This window comes from Homarus americanus, unplaced genomic scaffold, assembly GCF_018991925.1.
Source record: "Homarus americanus isolate GMGI-L3 unplaced genomic scaffold, GMGI_Hamer_2.0 scaffold21930, whole genome shotgun sequence".
Lineage (NCBI taxonomy): Eukaryota > Metazoa > Arthropoda > Malacostraca > Decapoda > Nephropidae > Homarus > Homarus americanus.
Genome location: NW_024732309.1, coordinates 60252 through 79735, shown reverse-complemented (window position 1 = coordinate 79735; position 19484 = coordinate 60252). Strand labels below are relative to the sequence as shown.

The 19484-nt window shown below is 43.0% G+C and overlaps 1 protein-coding gene across 5 annotated transcripts in view; it reads left to right on the top strand.

Annotated features, from left to right (window-relative positions):
- LOC121868459 (calcium-transporting ATPase sarcoplasmic/endoplasmic reticulum type-like) overlaps positions 1-19484 on the top strand; it is a 45766-nt gene that overhangs the window by 21563 nt on the left and 4719 nt on the right. For 3 of the 5 annotated variants that reach the window (XM_042369106.1, XM_042369107.1, XM_042369108.1), the window contains exons 5-10: positions 5737-5875; positions 6446-6588; positions 11091-11181; positions 12455-14501; positions 15301-15418; positions 15875-15992. In XM_042369106.1, the coding sequence (XP_042225040.1) occupies positions 5737-5875; positions 6446-6588; positions 11091-11181; positions 12455-14501; positions 15301-15418; positions 15875-15992 (2656 nt within the window). Of the gene's footprint in view, positions 1-5736; positions 5876-6445; positions 6589-11090; positions 11182-12454; positions 14502-15300; positions 15419-15874; positions 17543-19484 lie in introns of those variants that run through there. The other 2 variants (XM_042369104.1, XM_042369105.1) reach the window with 1 other exon arrangement.

The window sequence follows — 19484 nt, the reverse complement described above, 5'->3', positions numbered from 1 at the left end:
CTTGGCACCCCCCTCCTCCTACCTCCTTCAGGAGTGCAGCCGGCCAGGTCGTCTCCCGGCCACAATATGTTGGTGACGCCCCGGTAGGTATGTCACCCCATGCTATTTACGGAGGCCTCACTGTTTCTTCCTCCCCCTCTTCTTCCGTCCCCCACTTAACCTACATTCCCTCTACACCCCCATCTCTTCCCTCCCCCCCCCTGCACCCCATATCTTCCTCCTCTACACACACACACCCCCCATCTCTTCCCTTCCCTCTCACACACACCCCCCATCTCTCTCCCTCCCTCTTTTCACCTTCTATCCCCTATAAAGTTCTCTCCTTTTAATTGACTCCAACTCTAATTATTCACGTGTGTGTGTGTGTGTGTGACTAATGATTGATCAGTCCTCACAGTGATGGACATAATCATTCAGAGTGTGGTGACTGCTGGGGGTAAGCTTAGATGCGGCGGGCGTGTGTGGAGGTGTGGTAGTAGGTGGGTGTGTGGTAGGGGTGAGGTGTGGTAGGGAGGGGGAACTGAACTGAGGGAAGAGCTAAGGTGGTAGAGGCTGTATTTGGCTGGAGGAACCCACACCCCCTCCCACCCCACCCCCTGTCATCCCTGATGGTAATGGCTTCCTATCGTATTGTGGCACCAGCGTCCAGTACATGCATTATTCAGGAGTCGATTAATTTTTTTCTACCCTCCTTTCCTCCCCCTTCCTTCCCTCCTTCCGGCAAGATTAAGGTGTTAGTTATTGACGTGGAGCCGTAACTGTTTGACTGGTGGTGGGGAAGGTAGTGGTGGCTCCTGTGACAATGCCATGACCTCATAATGCAGAAGTACACACACACACACACACACACCAGCGTGCGCAATACAGGTACTGAGGCAGCAACCTGATGGCTGATTGATGTCTAAATATTTATCTGTTGCGCGGTACATTGGCTAGTACGTGTGACCCTGGATATATGTGTGTGTGTGTGTGTGCGCCTGGTAATGGTGTAGAAGTAGGTGAAGTATTGTACGGTACACAGGTGCTGCCGTCAGTAGGTCACATTCGTCACCGCTGCCTACAGTGGGTGTGTGTGTGTGTGTGTGTGTGTTAGGGAGTTTGTTATGAGCGGCCCTGTATATAGCAGCCGTTGGTATTGTTGTTCCCAGGAGTGAGACTTGTTGCTGTATCTAAGTCGTAAGTCCGTCACGAGTGTGGGTTATGGCCGACTCACACACACACTCTCACTGTGATAACCTTTGTCTCTCTCTCTCTCCATCCTCCTTCTTTATTGTGGAATTGTGTTTTCTCTCTGTTTAATTACATTTCCTGATTCCTTCCCCTTATCTGTGTTCCTCCATACCTCGTCCTAAATTTCTTCAGTTTACGAACTATTAAACCTCCTCCCCCTCCCCCACCCCCTTCTGGTTCACACATCGTAGGGGGGCGGGGCAGTTCGACGTACGGGGAGGAACAATTCGACGTACGACCCGTTAAAGATCCTCCTGGCTGGCGTGGTTAAAAAAAAAATCTCTCTCGGATGTGGGTGACTGAAAAAGGTGTTCTTGTTCACAATGTCCCTCCCACTCTCCGCTTTTGTTCAATGGCGCCTTTGTTCATTGTGACGGCTGTGTTCTCTTGTTCACCTCGGCCTGCTTGTTGTACGAGAGAGAGAGAGAGAGAGAGAGACCCTATTCCATGGACATATTAGTCTATGTATTTTATTGTCTGGCAGTAATACTCTTTCTTTAACCAAACATAAAGATGCGAATTTTGTTGTGTGTGTGTGTGCGCGCGCCACCAGATGTCTCGGGCCGATAAGACACACACCCTACTTGACCTTACTTGTTGACCTTTCCCTCATTAACCTAACCTTTTGTGTGTGTGGGTCAGGAAGGTCACAAGCTTTCCTGTTGGTACTTTAATCGCTTTTGTGTACAGGATGCAAGGGGGTGCCCAATAAACTAGCCCCCTCCAACACTACCACCACCACCAGCCTCCAACACTACCACCACCACCAGCCTCCAACACTACCACCACCACCAGCCTCCAACACTACCACCCCACCAGCCTCCAACACTGCACCCACTGCCACCAGCCTCCGCGCTACCCCACCTGGCCTCCAGCACTGCCACCACCACCAGCCTCCAACAACACCACCACCACTAGCCTCAACACTACCATGTCACCCAGCCTCCCTTACTACTGCATCACCACCACCAGCCTCCAACACTGCATCACCACCACCAGCCTCCAACACTACCATCACCACCACCAGCCTCCAACACCACCACCACCACAGCCTCCAACACTACCATCATCACACAGCCTCCAACACCAACACTACCATCACCACCAGCCTCCTTTTCTGTCCTACCACCACCAGCCTCCAACACACCACCACCAGCCTCCAACACCACCACCACCAGCCTCCAACACCACCACCACCCAGCCTCCACTCTACCAGCCTCCTTTACCACCACCACCAGCCTCCAGCACCTGCACCGCAGCCTCCCACCCACCACCACCAGCCTCCAACACCACCACCACCCACCAGCCTCCAACACCACCACCACCACCAGCCTCCAACACCACCACACCACCCAGCCTCCCAACACTACCGCTCATCACCCACCCACCGGTCTCAGCACCACCTAACCTCCAACACTACCATCACCACCACCACCAGCCTCAACACTACCACCAGCCTCCACCACCATCCTCAACACTACCATCACCACCACCAGCTCCCGCACTGCATCACCACCCGCAGCCTCCAACGCTACCATCACCACACACCTCCAACACTACCATCACCACCACCACCAGCCTCCAACACTACCATCACCACCACCAGCCTCCAACACTACCATCACCACCACTCACTCCGGGAACCTCACCTTCGCCCCAGTAAACACCGTATCGACCTCCCTCTCTTTCTCCCTCTCCCTTTTCCTCTCCTTTTGCTCTCTCTCCCTTGCCCTCTCTCCCTTCCTCACCTTTTGCTTTCTTTGCTTGTATGCTCTCTCTCTCTCTCTCTCTCTCTCTCTCTCTCTCTTGTATTTCATATAACTGGAGGTGTTGTGTTTGGGTGGTTAATCTTTAGCTGGTCCACACAAATTGAGAGAGAGTGAGTTAATGAGGCACTCAAGGAGGTTATTGCGACATTGTGATTTAATAAGGGAACTGTATTAACATATTATTAGCATATTATCCATAATAAGTGTGTGTGTGTGACCCAGTGGTGGGCGGGTGGCCTGAGCCCTCCCCTTTACCCCAGCCAGGAGTGTTGTAGCTAGCGTCGCCACCTGCTAGCTAGAGACACACACACACACACACACACACACAGTCAGAAATCTGGTATGACCCCGAACTGACTTCTGTAGTAGGGTACTCGAGAGCATTTGTCATGAGGGAGGTCCTTCTCTTCTCTCAAATGAGTGTATAAATGTTTAATGAACCCGTGTTACTCTTATGCACAGTCTATTAGATCAGATTAAAGGCAGCTGAAGAATAACAGATACTACTTCTTGAGCACTTATCACCTCACCTTAGCTAGACCAACTTGGTGTGTGAGAGGGGAGGAGGGGAGGGGGGGGGGGGTAGTCTGGATGTATGTGGTAGAAGTTAATGTTTGTCACCCTTGTTAGGTTAGGATTTATTGTAGCTACAGTGTGTTGATGTGAACGTCTGTAGAGTTGTAAGTTAAATGAAGCCTTTAGTCTCGTTCGCTGGGGAGCTCTTGTGTACAGGGTGATGCAAACAAAATAAAATTCAGTAAATACTTTAAGATGATGTCAAAATTTTGTTGCTGTATTGTGAAGGGACAGCACTCCTAATGTATTATACAGTGAGTGTGGTGGTGACTCGTAATGGCGGCCTTGTGGTAGTACTGTAGCGTGCGGTCTACGAGACGGTTAGGTTTGTGTAACGAGGATGGCTGGCCCAAGGTCCACCTATGCGTGAATTTGTTTAAAGTGTAGAAGCTATCGCCAACACAACAACCACACCCGGAGTTAACGAGTTACATGACCCAACTGCACTGGCTAACCATTACCCCGGAACACGATTAACATCCAGGTCCCCAATTACTGCTGGGTAGACAGAGGCAAATGGCGTAAAGAAACTTGCCCATAGTTTCACCCTGCCCGGGGATCGAACCCGCGACCACTCACTTCCGAGGGTAGCATGCTGACCAATACACCACAGGTCGCCATACATACATACACACATACATACATACATACATACATACATACATACAGCAGTAAGAGAGTAGAAGCAGGAGTGAGGGAAAGTTGTGTTCCGTGGGCCAGACACTTCATGCTTGACCTTTGGTTGACCTCACGTGATGTGGGGGAAGACACCTACCTCCCGAGAGTGGTGAAGTGGCAACACCTGGTGGAAGGAGCTGTTGTGTTGCGGGTAGGGGGAAGGTCTGCCTGACTGCCTTACATGTTGTGTTGCTGTACTGAGTGAGGCAGGAGGTGAGGTGTTTTATCCCGAAGGTGGACTGCCAGGTGAAGTATTTCCGCCCAGGTTATTGGCTCTCTCTCTCTCTCTGTGTGTGTGGAGGTTGTTGGGGGAGGAGAGAGGAGAGGAGTAAGAGGCCAACAAACTCCCCAGCTGAGCGATAATTGCCATATATGGCGACCCAGCCCTGGCAATGGCGGGGCACCTGGCCACGATCTCGCCCCTCCTCCACACCTCTCCCCACACACCCTCTCTCTCTCTCTCTCCCCCTACACACTCCCTCTCTCTCCCCCCCTACACACTCCCTCTCTCTCCCCCTACACACTCCCTCTCTCTCTCCCCCTACACACTCCCACTCTCCCCTTGCCAGCCGTACCCGAAAGTCTTCTTCGTTCCTATCCACTGTACTGTACTTCGAGTTGCCCTCAGAGACACATGGGGGTGGTTGGCCCTGTATGTGAGGGTTATCAGATGGCTTCGGTCGGCTAGGTGGAGGGCGTGGGGAGGCGGCGGTTGGGAGGCCTGTGGAGGGAGGGGCGGGCGGGGAGGAGGAGGCGGTGGGGTGGGTGGGTGGTTGGTGGAGTGGTGGTGGGAGGCGGAGTGGCTGGGGGCTGGCGGAGGAGCGGTGGGTGGGAGGTTTGGCTGGGCAGGTGGGGTAGGGGCAGGTGGGGTAGGAGGCTCTGCTGCTAGGAGTGGGCGGGTGGGGTTGGGAGGCTCGGCTAGGAGTGGGCGGGCGGGGTTGGGAGGCTCGACTAGGAGTGGAGTGGGCGGGTGGGGTAGGGAGGCTTGGCTAGGTGGAGTGGAGTGGGCAGGCGGGGTGGGTGTTTAGCTGATACGATCCTACGAACTTATAATGTGAAGACTAACATAATTGAGCGTTTTTGCTTGAATACACTTGGCGTTTTAATTGTAGACAGACTTTGCATACAGGAATTCCAGCCTGTGTGAGATTTCCTGTTTCTCTTCACACGGTGGCAACATGATGGTGCGGCCACAGGATATAATGTTAGAGAGATCCTGAGTTAAAATGGCTTTCAGCGTGAATAATTTCCTGGAGTTGGTTAATGTTTTACTGTGCGCGCGCGCGCGCGAACGAAGACTTCTCAGTGATAAACAGTATTTATCTGGTAGTCGTGTGTGTGTGTTTATAAATTTTTTCACATATATTATTATATAAACTGACATAGTAATTTATACAGACAGGCATTGTCATTATTATTGTATTTTTTCTTACGTTAATATACTACCCACACATAATTAACCAAATGTTGTTGTCGTCCCCAGGAGCGGAATGCGGAGTCGGCCATCGAAGCCTTGAAAGAGTATGAGCCAGAGATGGGCAAAGTGGTGCGTGCCAACAAGGCCGGCGTGCAGAAGATCCGTGCCAGGGAGATTGTGCCTGGAGACATGGTTGAAATCTCCGGTAAGTCACTCACACTCCACCGTATTTCACTGTCATGCACTTCACCATATTTCACTGTCATGTACTTCACCATATTTCACTGTCATACACTCTACCATCATTGTACAGTGTAGTGAACAAGTTGCTTGCCTTTGTTAGTCACTGTTTGAGGGAGAACACTTCCTTGTTTGTTCATTGTATGGACGAGTGAGTGACCCTCCTGACGATGACAACAGAGAAGAGTTACCTGTCAGTGTTAGATGCCAGCAGTTGGTTTTGTTATATATACTGTACTGTAGTGCACAAGTACTGTATTCTCGTGTGCAGTTGTTAGCTTCTCTTAATTGAATTGTTAAATCGTTCTCTTACTCTTTGTTTGTGGGAATTATTTAATAACTCAAAACAGATGATTTGATGAGTTTATATATTATACAGTACAGTATTTATATAAAACTGAAATTGTGTAATATAATTATTTACCTCAACTCTAAGTTTGTCAGAATTTATTTGGCATTATTATTAGTGCTTTTTTTTGTACCATTTACTGTACTTATACCGAGATAGACCAGTGACGACATCCTGCTTTTACAGTTGGTGACAAGATTCCCGCAGATCTTCGTCTGGTCAGGATCTTTTCCACGACCCTCCGTATCGACCAGTCCATCCTGACTGGAGAGTCCGTTTCCGTCATCAAGCACACCGATGCCATTCCCGACCCCAAGGCCGTTAACCAGGTTGGTCCCTCTCTTGCCTCCTCATCAGTTAATGAAACAGTTCTGATTATATTCCTTTATTCTGAGTGGCAAAATAATCTTTAACAAGGATCAGAGTTTTAAGGCTATAAAGTGCATACTCCACTGTGGAGCCTTTGATCTGCTCACATGTTCTTGGTGTGACCCTCTCCAAGCTCTCTTTTTAATACCATTCTGTGTATTCCCATACTAACAGGGAATATTGCCCCTTAGGTGTTCCTGTGTACCAATGTTAGATGTTTACTAACAACGAAATGCATTTCCTCATTAACTATAGTTTCTTTATCAGACCTTTAGTGAGCAGACTCTGTCAAGTGATCATACACAACATTGATTAAAATAAAGAGACTACCAAAGGAATTTTTAAACATGTCTTCGTATCATACCAGAATTTGAAGGTAGTTTTTATTTTTATTTTTAAAAATTAGCACATAAGCTAAAAGTAACTACTGTACCTGTAGTTGAGCATACAGTGCAAACCTTGTTCATTTTACAAGCACGCAGACATGGATGGGGCGAGTATTGCTCGTGCCATTATTCAGGTAAAGAATCCAAAATCTACCTCTGGTCCCCTAATCCTTTACTTTTAAATATAAGAGTTGTTTGCTAGTATGCTTACTGTCTGGTCACTACCACCTGTTCTCTCAGCCCACCTCTCTCTCTTTGTGTCCATGTCTGCAGTTTACCTGAGATAGATGTACAGTACTTGTGATGTGTAAGGGAGGAAGTTGTATATAATGGTGGATGAGAATCTTAAAATATACGGTAGATCGTTGTGTATAATTAATGTTTAGTTAGTGCTGTGTTTTAACTAGTGAAGTCATCAGTTTTCTGTAGCTAAATTATATGCAGTAGTTTGTATTAAAGTTTTGAGTGGTCATTAGACTATATGTATATATCTATGATAAGACCTTCCTCCCTGATACATCTGTTGAACTATACCACATGACATTCACAACCGCACATTAGAGTTAGTCAGTAGTATTGTATGCCACAGTGTTCATGATGCAATGATGGCTGCATGTAACTTGCATTTTAAGTAGGTGTGAAATTGGTAATGCTATTTTTCTTAACTGATAATGCTGCTTTACCAGTCACTATGCTTGTAGAATATCTTTTGTAGGTTAATTTATCTTGTAGTAAAATGTAGTGTGTTGTCAGTCAATATTAGATTCATTGGCTTTAGTAGATCATTAACGCATCTTTTATTGTTCATTATTACTGCCTTACTGCCAACATGTTTAAGGGACCAGTTCAGGGGTTTGAGGTTGGCATGATACTATTTTTTGTAGCCTGCCAGTGTACAGGAGCCACAGTATCATGCCAGCTGTGAACCCTGAAGTGCCCCTCTTAAGCCTTGTTAACATTAGTACTTGGAGTACATATTGTAAGGTAAGCCAGCAAGGTGAAGTGAGTAATGGTGAAGGGTTCTTAGGAGGTGTTTTTTGTGTCCAGGGATTTATTATTTATCTTTCCAAAGTTTGCTGTGTATTAGGTTGTGTTTCTTACAATGGGATTTTATGGCCAAGTTCTCCTCTTAAGGGACTCTTGCTTTATAACACTTAAGTCAAAGTAAACTGTGAGACATTAATGGCTGGAACTGGTTGGTTAGTAAGGTACACACTCTCATCACTACCAAATCCCTAAATGGGATCTTTTGAAGCAACAGTGATCTCTTAAGGTAGAAAGCAGTCAATCGTGACATCACATCAATGTGTTCATATCTCGCCTCACAATTTCAATTCCAGGCTTCAGTCACTGCACTACCAGGCTGTATGGTTTTCTTCTTGTTTAATGATTTTACCTCTATTAGTGCCAGAGAAACCTATAACAGAGTCACACGGTTTAAGCATTTGTATTAGTACAGTAAAACTCCTATTACCTTTGTTGTTATCACATTGCAAGATTTGTTCACAACTTTGGTAATGGTCCTGTTTGGGTATCACTGGTGTGTGTGTTTGAGCATTGACCAAATCCAGGCTGCGTCAAGGAGGTAAACTCATTCAGATGTATTTGACAGTTTTCTTATACTGTACCAGGTGCAGGAAATCAGCCTGGGTACAGTACTTCTTCTTTAAGTGCTTCTGTGACTTGGTCTCTGGTCTGAAATTTTATGGCTTGTTGGTTATTAGGGGAGAGGTAGGGGTTATTTACACTCTTGAACTGGTTTAAGTTCTGGACTACAGTATTAGGAGCTGTAAAAGAAGAGTTTTTTCAGTTCATAGTTGTCTTCCCTGAAGGTTAATTATTGCTGTAGCTTCACAGAGAAGGATCTCAGGGACTCTTGCCTCAAGGAGAGGTTCTGGTTTCCTCTTTGGCCTCTCATACTTATGGGCAAGTCTTACATGAGCCTAAAAGTTTTCACAGAGACTGACAGTACTCCCTGCTTAGGAATTAAATGTTCTCATTTCCAAGCAGAGAAAAACTTTTAACTACAGTGGTTCCTATTTTTAACATTGCCTACTGGTAATTATTGTACAGTAGTTAATTCTTACTGTAGGATTATAGACCACTGTCATCAGCAAACATTGACAGTAAATCATTGATAAAGTGAAGCTTCCAAAACCTATATATCTACTAAATTGTCACACCTTGGTGGCATGGTTAAGACTTGTGACCTATGGGTGGGGCATTGTAGGATGTGCATCAAGTCCATCATCCTGCACAGATGCTCGGTCATTGACAACAACTTTGTCACACAACATTTAGATACAGAAGTTACACTAAAGGACTGTGTGGTGCTGGGCAGCTTGTACTCTGCTATTAGGAAATAAAAGTTGGTGTATCCTCCTCCTATTATTTAGTTGGCATCCTTATATGTGAGAGTTGCTTAGGGGTGCTTCAAGTCATAAGTTGACGGGGGAGGTGGACAGATGCAAGAGTGACATTACAACTCTCTACTTTTCACATTTAATGGTGACTTGCTTCTAGGGATTTACTGTATATGAGCTGACAGTGTAACTAACACCTAAATTAGTGCCAGCCATTGATGTCTAAGCTGTACCCGAGTTGGTGGCTTACTGTAGTGCTAAATTCACAAGTCACTTTGGATGGATTTGACCATAATGTGTGATTTTAAAATTATTTTTACAGAGTATTTCTTTTTTTTTTTTTACTTTCCCCTCTCTGTCTTGACTGTTGTGTTGTGGCCATTAAAGTTGTTAGACTTTTCTAATAGTTACTGTGTTCAACCTGATCAATTATGATAGTTTATTAATTATTTTTTAAAGAAAACCCCCTTCAAGAATGAGGTCAGAAGGTTTAAGAGTAGCACCACAGATATTATGTTTAGTTGGTGGCTGGTGTAGCTGTTGGTGCCTGTGTTAAGTCAGATTGCAGGGATAACACTACCAGCTTCACGTGGCTATTTTTCTGTCATTATTTGATGGTTATAGTTCTTGATATTAAGATTTTGTGAAATAAACCTCACACAACTCTTTATAAGACATGGTGTATATAGTTTCTTGTGTATGTTCCTGGCTACAGATCTTGTGAAACTTTACTTTATATTTTGTTCCCAACGTTTTAATTTATTTTCATCCTTCCCTCTCATGATTGTATATTTTTTTTTTCTCATTGTGGTTAATCAGTGTCCTTTGTCACGTTGAAATAGAATCACTTTGTAAGGTTGGTAAATGGTCGTAAAACATTGATGATGGTGACTTGCCCCCCTCCTTGTATTACTCCATTTTGGTTAGACAGTTGTAGTTGTGTTGCTTGTGGATGATTCTTCAGCATGGTTTGGTCTCACAGGACCGACACACTACATCCTCAACATTCAGTCAGGGATGTAATTGGTTATCACTGTCTATACTGTAGATGTTAAAAATGTTAACTGGCACTTAAATATTTATCAGGATTTGTTAGTACAGTATTGTGTAAATGATTGCAATTTGTTATAGAGTAGAGTAGAGTATGTTGACTAGTGCCATACAAGGGTTAGACCATCTGTTAGTAGGAATCTTTATGTTTTCACCATGACAACAGTGGACAAAACTGTATTGAAAAGTTGACAGACTTTAGCCATAAGGTTTTTCTAATTTAGTTAACCTTGATGTATTCAATTTAACAGGTAAATGATTAGATCATTGAAACATGACTGAAAATAAAGTGAATTTTCATGCAGCTGCACATTTTTACATAAAGTATCAGAAAATGCATCACAGATTACAGTAGTTCTTGGTGTACACGACTCTTAATATTATAAAGAGATATAGACTGTTGTTATATACTGTATTTCAAGTCAGGTGTGTTGTATGTAGGTGGGTAAATATTGGGGACATAATATTAGTGGAACAATACTTGATTTTGAGTTATGGTTGTTTATATATTTAACTAATACAGTAATAATATATACTGTAGTAGTTATATTTTTGTTTTTGCTGATGTTTTTACCTCAAAGATAAAATTTGTCATTGGAAAAAATATATTTTAAGTGTTGTGATGGTTTGTGTCAATACTAATCTGTTTATGTCTCACTCTAGGACAAGAAGAACATCTTGTTCTCTGGCACTAATGTTTCTGCTGGCAAGGCTCGTGGTGTTGTCATTGGCACTGGTCTCGCAACTGCTATTGGTAAGTGCACAACTTTCTCTGTATGTGGTGATAACATACAACAGTAATCAGTGAGAGTATTGTGATAATTCATGTAGTTATATTAGCCAGTGAGTAATCCAGTCATCTTTCAATTTTCTTCAACAGCATTTTTTCACCATATTGAATTATGTTGGTTTGGCATCGTCCATATACTCGACATCCTGCAATTATTAAGTACAGATTTAATTTGGATCAGCCATGTAATTGACAGAAAAAGACACTTGAGATAGTACAACATGTCAGTAGTTTGTGTAATATATAAAAATGGCGGTGATGTGACAGAGAGAGAGCGTGCTGTAGGTTGATGCATAGACTGTACTGTATAGATCAGAAAGAGGTCACCAGGGTAGTGTACTTAATAATATAATCAATCAATAAGGAGACCAATAATTGAGGTCATTTTGTGAATTTCAAGAGGTGTACCATGGTTATGTGCGCCTTGGAGTAACCGTTTTGTTTAATAGTATCCAGTACGGAACCTTGGCATGATAGGGAGATACCTACTGTCTCATCTCCAGTTACGTAGGTCCAAGCCTATTTATTATTGTTGTCTACTCCTCTCTCTGTTTTGTCTCACCCAATCTTCCTCTCTCTGTTTTGTCTTACCCAATCTTCCTCTCTCTGTTTTGTCTCACCCAATCTTCCTCTCTCTGTTTTGTCTCACCCAATCTTCCTCAATGATATTTTTCATATTGCTTATAATTTGTCACTGCCTTGTCCTACACTTTTTTTTTTCACTGTTGCCAACTCGCTCCTCTTAACATTGATCGTGCTCTCCCACTTCATGTGTTACTTTGGTTTATCTACGTCACTCCCACACAACTCACAGTACAGTATCTCCATAAACCACTTATAACCGTGTATAGTATTCCAGTTATTAATGTAGTACTGTACTGCTGCAGTTTCTTGGGTCTTTATTACTGTATCTTTGTATCTGGTACTGTGTCTTGTATGATCCATAGAAGTCTCTCTACTTATCTTTCTGAAACTCCCACATTATTTACTTTTTCACTTTTCTAGTTTAATCAAAATTATATACTGTATCCCTTCATAGTACCAGTTGCTGAAATACAGTACATAAAGATAAATACATAGGTCATCCATACTGTCATTATTAGAAGTCCTTCCTCCTCTTGTACTGTATCTTATAGAAAAACATAATATACATGCTGAGATATTGCACCATCAAAAGCTTTATAGACACCGGTTATTTGTCAAGTTATCAATTACTGTACTACGTTTGTTATTTTAGGTAAGATCCGTACCCAGATGGCTGAGACTGAGGAAATCAAGACGCCCCTTCAACAGAAACTTGATGAGTTTGGTGAGCAGCTGTCCAAGGTTATCACTCTCATCTGTATTGCTGTTTGGGCTATCAATATTGGACACTTCAATGACCCTGCTCATGGTGGTTCCTGGATCAAGGGTGCTATCTACTACTTCAAAATTGCTGTTGCTCTCGCTGTGGCGGCCATCCCCGAAGGTCTGCCCGCCGTCATCACCACTTGCCTGGCCCTGGGTACCCGCCGTATGGCCAAGAAGAATGCCATTGTCAGGTCTCTTCCCTCTGTAGAAACTCTGGGTTGCACCTCTGTCATCTGTTCTGACAAGACTGGTACACTCACCACCAACCAGATGTCTGTCTCTCGCATGTTCATCATGGACAAGGTCGAGGGGAATGATTGCTCTCTTTTGGAATTCGAGATCACTGGCTCCACCTACGAACCTATTGGTGATATTTACTTGAAAGGTGCTAAGGTTAAGGGCTCTGACTTTGAGGGTCTGCAAGAACTGTCCACCATCTCTTTCATGTGTAATGACTCCTCTGTTGACTTTAATGAGTTCAAGAATATTTTTGAGAAGGTTGGTGAAGCAACTGAGACTGCCCTTATTGTTCTTGGTGAGAAGATCAACCCTTACAACATGTCTAAAACTGGCCTGGATCGCCGTTCTGCTGCTATTGTTGCTAAGCATGATATGGAGACAAAATGGAAGAAGGAATTCACCCTGGAGTTCTCACGTGACCGCAAATCCATGTCATCATACTGCGTGCCCCTCAAGCCTACCCGCCTGGGAACTGGACCAAAGATGTTCATCAAGGGAGCTCCCGAGGGTGTCCTTGATCGCTGCACCCATGTTCGTGTTGGTACTCAGAAGGTCCCTCTCACAGCTGGTGTGAAGGAAAAGATCCTGGCTGTCACCCGTGACTATGGTTGTGGTCGTGACACTCTTCGTTGCCTTGGTCTTGCTACAATTGATTCTCCTATGAAGCCTGAAGATATGGATCTTGGAGAGAGTAGCAAGTTCTATACCTATGAGGTTAACATGACCTTTGTTGGTGTTGCTGGTATGCTTGACCCACCAAGGAAGGAAGTTAGTGACTCGATCAAGAGATGTCGTGCTGCTGGTATTCGTGTCATTGTCATTACTGGAGACAACAAGGCCACTGCTGAAGCCATCTGCCGACGTATTGGAGTTTTCGGTGAAAATGAGGACACGACTGGTATGTCTTATTCTGGCCGTGAATTTGATGAGCTTAGTCCTGCTGATCAGAGGCTTGCTGTCATCCGCTCTCGACTGTTCTCTCGGGTGGAGCCCTTCCACAAGTCAAAGATTGTTGAGTACCTTCAGGGAGAGAATGAAATTTCGGCCATGACTGGTGATGGTGTCAATGATGCTCCTGCTTTGAAGAAAGCCGAGATTGGTATTGCTATGGGCTCAGGCACAGCTGTAGCAAAGTCTGCTTCTGAGATGGTGTTAGCCGACGACAACTTCTCCTCCATTGTAGCTGCTGTTGAAGAGGGCCGTGCTATTTACAACAACATGAAGCAGTTCATCCGCTACCTGATCTCCTCCAACATTGGTGAGGTTGTTTCCATTTTCTTGACAGCTGCTCTTGGTCTCCCTGAGGCTCTTATCCCTGTCCAGCTTCTGTGGGTCAACCTGGTAACTGATGGCTTGCCTGCCACTGCTCTGGGCTTCAACCCTCCCGATCTTGACATCATGGACAAGCCCCCCCGCAGAGCCGACGAGTCCCTCATCTCTGGCTGGCTCTTCTTCCGCTACATGGCCATTGGTGGCTATGTAGGAGCTGCTACTGTCTTTGCTGCATCATGGTGGTTCATGTATGACCCAACTGGCCCACAACTGAACTACTACCAGCTGTCTCACCATTTGGCCTGCCTGGGTGATGCTGAGAACTTTGAAGGTCTGGACTGTGGCATTTTCAGTCACCCTGCTCCTATGACAATGGCCTTGTCTGTGCTGGTCACCATTGAAATGCTCAATGCTCTTAACAGGTAATGTGGCCTCTAAAATTACTTGTTCTTGAAGAGTTAATATTTGAATTTGGTTTCATGCAGATGCATTCGAATGAAATATTCTAAATAACAATACTGAATATTTTTACCACTTAATAGATAATTTCATAAACATTTACGTGAAGGTTGCAGGTTATAAATGTTATGCCTTGGGTCATACAGTTTTTAGTTATCAATTACATTAGTATGGCTGCATGTTTTATGGGTATACACACCTTGTGTGTGTATTAAATAGAACTACTGTATTTTCGTACACCCATCTTTGAGATACATGTTTTACATCCTTTAAATGTTTGCCTTATTTCATAACTTTAGACAAATTTAAGATATTTGAACTAAACTACTCAAACGTGATTCATTCTTGGATAACATAATTTTCAACAACCATGACTTGACATGAGTGGTTGAGGTCAAATATGGAAGCTACCTTCTGCACTTGTTCCTTCCCCCAACACTTGATCATAACGATGAGAGAGTTGTGTACAGTGCCACTAGTGGAGGTGTTGCTTTAAGTGTGTATGTTCACTCTTAACTAACAGTGTAGAATAATGTGCTCACAACTTTATGTATGAAAGTAAATATTTTATTACACTGTATGTGGCAGTTATTAAATACACAGGTGCTTTATGTATTATTATTATTATTATTATTATTAGTAGTAGTAGTATTATGCCAGGTACTGTATTTTATATTTGTCAGTTTTACTTCTTTGCTGTGCTTCATTTAAAATACTTATTTTTCCCCTGATCAAGTATTTAATTGGGTGATGCCTTTCTAGCTTGTCTGAGAACCAGTCACTGCTGGTGATGCCTCCCTGGGTCAACCTCTGGCTGCTGGCGGCTATGGCCCTGTCCATGACCCTCCACTTCATCATCCTATACATTGACATCCTTGGTGTAAGTTTTATATCTTAGGGAAGGGAAGACCATCACGTTTATACTCTATTACACATAAAAAAAAGTTTATCTCCGAGTCTCTTGGCTTTATATACAGTAATGCATGTTTATTGTGGCTAAAATACATTATAAAAATCCTTCTTACCTTTCTTTGCTGAAAATAAAGGTTAAGTAAAAATTCAAATTAGATAAAATGCTTTACTTTGCCATTTAATTATCACACAGAATAAATCCATTATGTTGGTGGATTTGTTGTATAATATTTGATCATTATGTTCAACAGTACTTTTCAGGTGCTAGAGCTTTAACAAATAGCTCCTGGAGTTGCCCAGTCTTCAAGATGCCACTGCCCTCTATTGCTTCAACCAATCTTACTTTGAGTCACTCGTGTATTGAATGTTAATTGAACAAAAGAGGATTATTACTGGTAAACTAACCTTATTTCTCTGTGTACAGACTGTGTTCCAGGTAATGCCACTGTCTGTGGCCCAATGGATTGCTGTCGTGAAGATTTCCCTGCCCGTTTTGCTGCTGGACGAGACTCTCAAGTTCATCGCCCGTAATTACACCGATGGTGAGAACCCAATATTTTCCTGCCAGTGGATTGTGCTAGCCTGGGCCCTCTATTTTGCCTACATCAAGATTTACTTCTTTTAACCTCAGTCACCACCCTAACAAAATGCGCTGCCGGGAATCAGACCCATATTATTTGGAAACTTTACTCTTTGATGGGAGCAAGAAAAACATTGTGATTTGACTTGTGTAGAATTTTCCCATTTGGGGAGGTTTGTCAGAACGGCCTCATCGCTCATGGAGATAATCAACTTTTTTACAATGTTTTTGTGTGCCACTTTGGCGCTGTTGTGCTCCCCGCTCTCACTGAAAGGTACAAGTGGGACTGGAAGACTCAGGGTGTGTGACATGAGTCTTGAAAGTCGGACAAGTGTTGTTGCCCCTAATTACACCACGTGAATCAGCTATTGTTGCTGCTGTGGCTGTCAGCTGCCACTGCTGTTTGCTGCTGTTGCCACTGCTGTTGCTTAAGTTAGGGGCAGTGTGATTGATGAGTATAGTGTACATATATAATGAAATGCTGAGAGAGTTGACACAAAATACAAGACACTTGACCACCTGTCCCAAGATGGTGGTTGATTGCCAGACCAAAGCACCTCTGGAACTAAAGGCAGACAATCTATTGGATTAGATAACTGCCCAAGCTCCATTCATTTTATGTTGAGGGCAAAATCCTGAAATTGGGATCAAGACATCACTATTTATATAAACCTTTTTGATAGGGTTGTTTGGTAAATTTACAAACTAATGATCTGCATTAATGAAAGTGAATGCATGCTTGTGGGATACATGATTCTTCTGCATTCAGAGTAAGGGAATAGTCAGTTTTTATAAGTAATTTTTGATGAAATTATGAAATGGTATTTTTAGGGTACATATAGTGAGATGTCTCAAGTAGACAATTTTTAAAATTTGTGCCTTCATTTTATTTGGTGGCATCTGGACCCTGCCTCACCCCACCCAACCCTTCCCCCAGCATGCCATTGTATCCTACCAAGAGCATTTGGATGGTTCACATCTTGTAGATGTACATTAAAAGTATTCCCCTGTAGTGTGTAGTGTAAGGTCATTGCAGTTTGTAATAACATGTGGATATGTGCAATGGATAATGTAGTTTTTTATACATAACTTTCTTGGTGCATTATTACATATACAGTACAGTGCTCCTGATTGGTATCCTTATTCATTCCCCCAAAAGCTGAACTCTTCATTCATAATAGTGTTCAAATATCCCCTTAAAACTTCAGAATGTGCAATTGACATATGTAATATATTTTTACTTTGACCGATAGGTCATGGTTATTACAAGAGAACTAGCAATTATTTTATTTTAATTTTTATTTTTTCCATGGAGTACGTATTTTGTCAGGAGATCAATACGAGTAACTGCAAAATATAGTTCAAAAACTTTGCCATCATTACCCATTGCATCCTTGGGACTGTATACACAAGGATCCTGTTGAAGACCCTTATTTATGGACTGTGAGGTTGAGTTGTTTGCATGGCATAATTGGTTCTTTGACAGATTTTGGAATAAATTCATTATAGTTCCCTCTTTATTTATTATACCACACATTATACCCCCACTTTCCTCAAACACCTGTGGAGCTTTTCCCTCTTCAGTTTTCAAGGTTGTTCCTCTTAATTTTTACCCATGTGCCACCTACTAATATCCAGTATCCAAGCAGGTGCATAAAAATTCATAGGGATCTGTGTAGAGAGGAGTGCTTGGGTGCTTATGCCAAATTAAGCAAGACTCCATGTAGCCATCAGATCTTTATCAGTATTATCTTATGTAATCTCCATAAATGACCAAATGGATCATATTATACTAGTGTCATTGCCAATCATATTTTATGAGGGAGGATCAAGTTATTTCAGGACTTCTTTTATTTGAAGTCAGAGTTATAGAGACAGGCACACTAAATTTACCTTATTTCTTCATGTCACTTCCCTCTATAATATACTGGTACCTGAATACTGCAGCCTAGATAAATTTTCCCCTATGCTCAAACCATTTCAGTATGTGGATCCTCACCTATTCGTCAGACTTCAAATTGCTGCCCATGATGGTGGTACTTTGGTGTCCCAAACCAATGGCAGGCATTAGCAACCAAGTTTAGACAACTGTGTAAGTGAGCGAGAACTATAGTCAAACTCCGCAGGTTGATTGTGGTTCTATGGTCATGTGAGGGAGTCGTCAACCTAAAGCAGAAGCATTCCCTCCTTATGTCTGGATACACGTTGTATATAATGTGTTTGTATCCATTAAGATACTTTTGGGCCAGCTGTCCAAGACCATGCTTCTGCTTCAGGATAATACCCACCCACACATACCTCCACAGTCACACTTCAGAGTCTGTGCTGAGTGGTTTTCTCTCACCTGTTCTTCAGTTTAGACTTGATTACTTGCACTTTTCATTTTTTGGGGCCTTTGAAGGATCACTAAGGTTAATAGAAATTCTAGTCTGATGACGAGGTGAAGACCCGTGTTCCTAAAGGGTTGGAAATAGTGGCAAATCCTTCTATGTTGAGGTGTATCAATGGGAGAAACCACTGACTGTTGGGAGATATAAGGTAGGTTACATGTCCCTGTCCTATAACTTTACTTTCTTCAAGGAAAAGTCTGGAAGTAACTGGAAGAGCCCCTGGATATACATAAAGTTTCAAGTTATATAGAGAAATTGTAGCATAATTCAGTACCCTTTAGTCCAAGTGTGTGGTTCTACTTGCCTGAACTTTACCTGAAAACTTCAAACCTAATTAGTGCTACTACTTTAACAATCATCACCATCATCTTACCCCATCACCACCACCATCACCGCCACCACTACCACCACCACCACCACCACCACCACTACCTCCTTAAGTGTAAAAGGTTCCGGCCACAATTGGAACAAAGGCCATCACTGATACTCGTGAACTCTTACCACCATATACCACACCTTCCTCACCTACAACTAAGGAGACCACCAAGAACAACCAACAGTGGCCCAACCAAGTGAAGAGGAACTGCAACTCCTTTTAAACTTAAGCTCTTTTTTTTTTTGTGTTTTCTCCTCCTTGGATTTTCCTATTTCCTATTACCTTCATCTACCCTTTCATTACCTTTTTCTGCAACTCTCCCAAGACTCACTCACACCAACAAAACTGCTGTGAGTATTATTTTTTTTACCTCATTGTAATCATTACCTCTAATTCATCTTTATTCATTTATTTCTTAAGGAAAAGAGATCATATATTTCTCCCTTCTTCATGGCATTTATAGTATAGTATACCTGGCAAGATTATTAAAATATAACTTCTCATGTTAGAATTTTTTATTGAACTTCACAACTTTACATTATCTTGCCATGGTAGAATACAAAAATATTTTCATCCAATGTAGCTAGATGTTTTTACTTGAATTAGCTGTAAGTAATAGACTCCTGGATTGTCTTAACATTGTAATGATCACCAAAGATCTTGCTATCTTTGTGTGGTTAGACTGGAG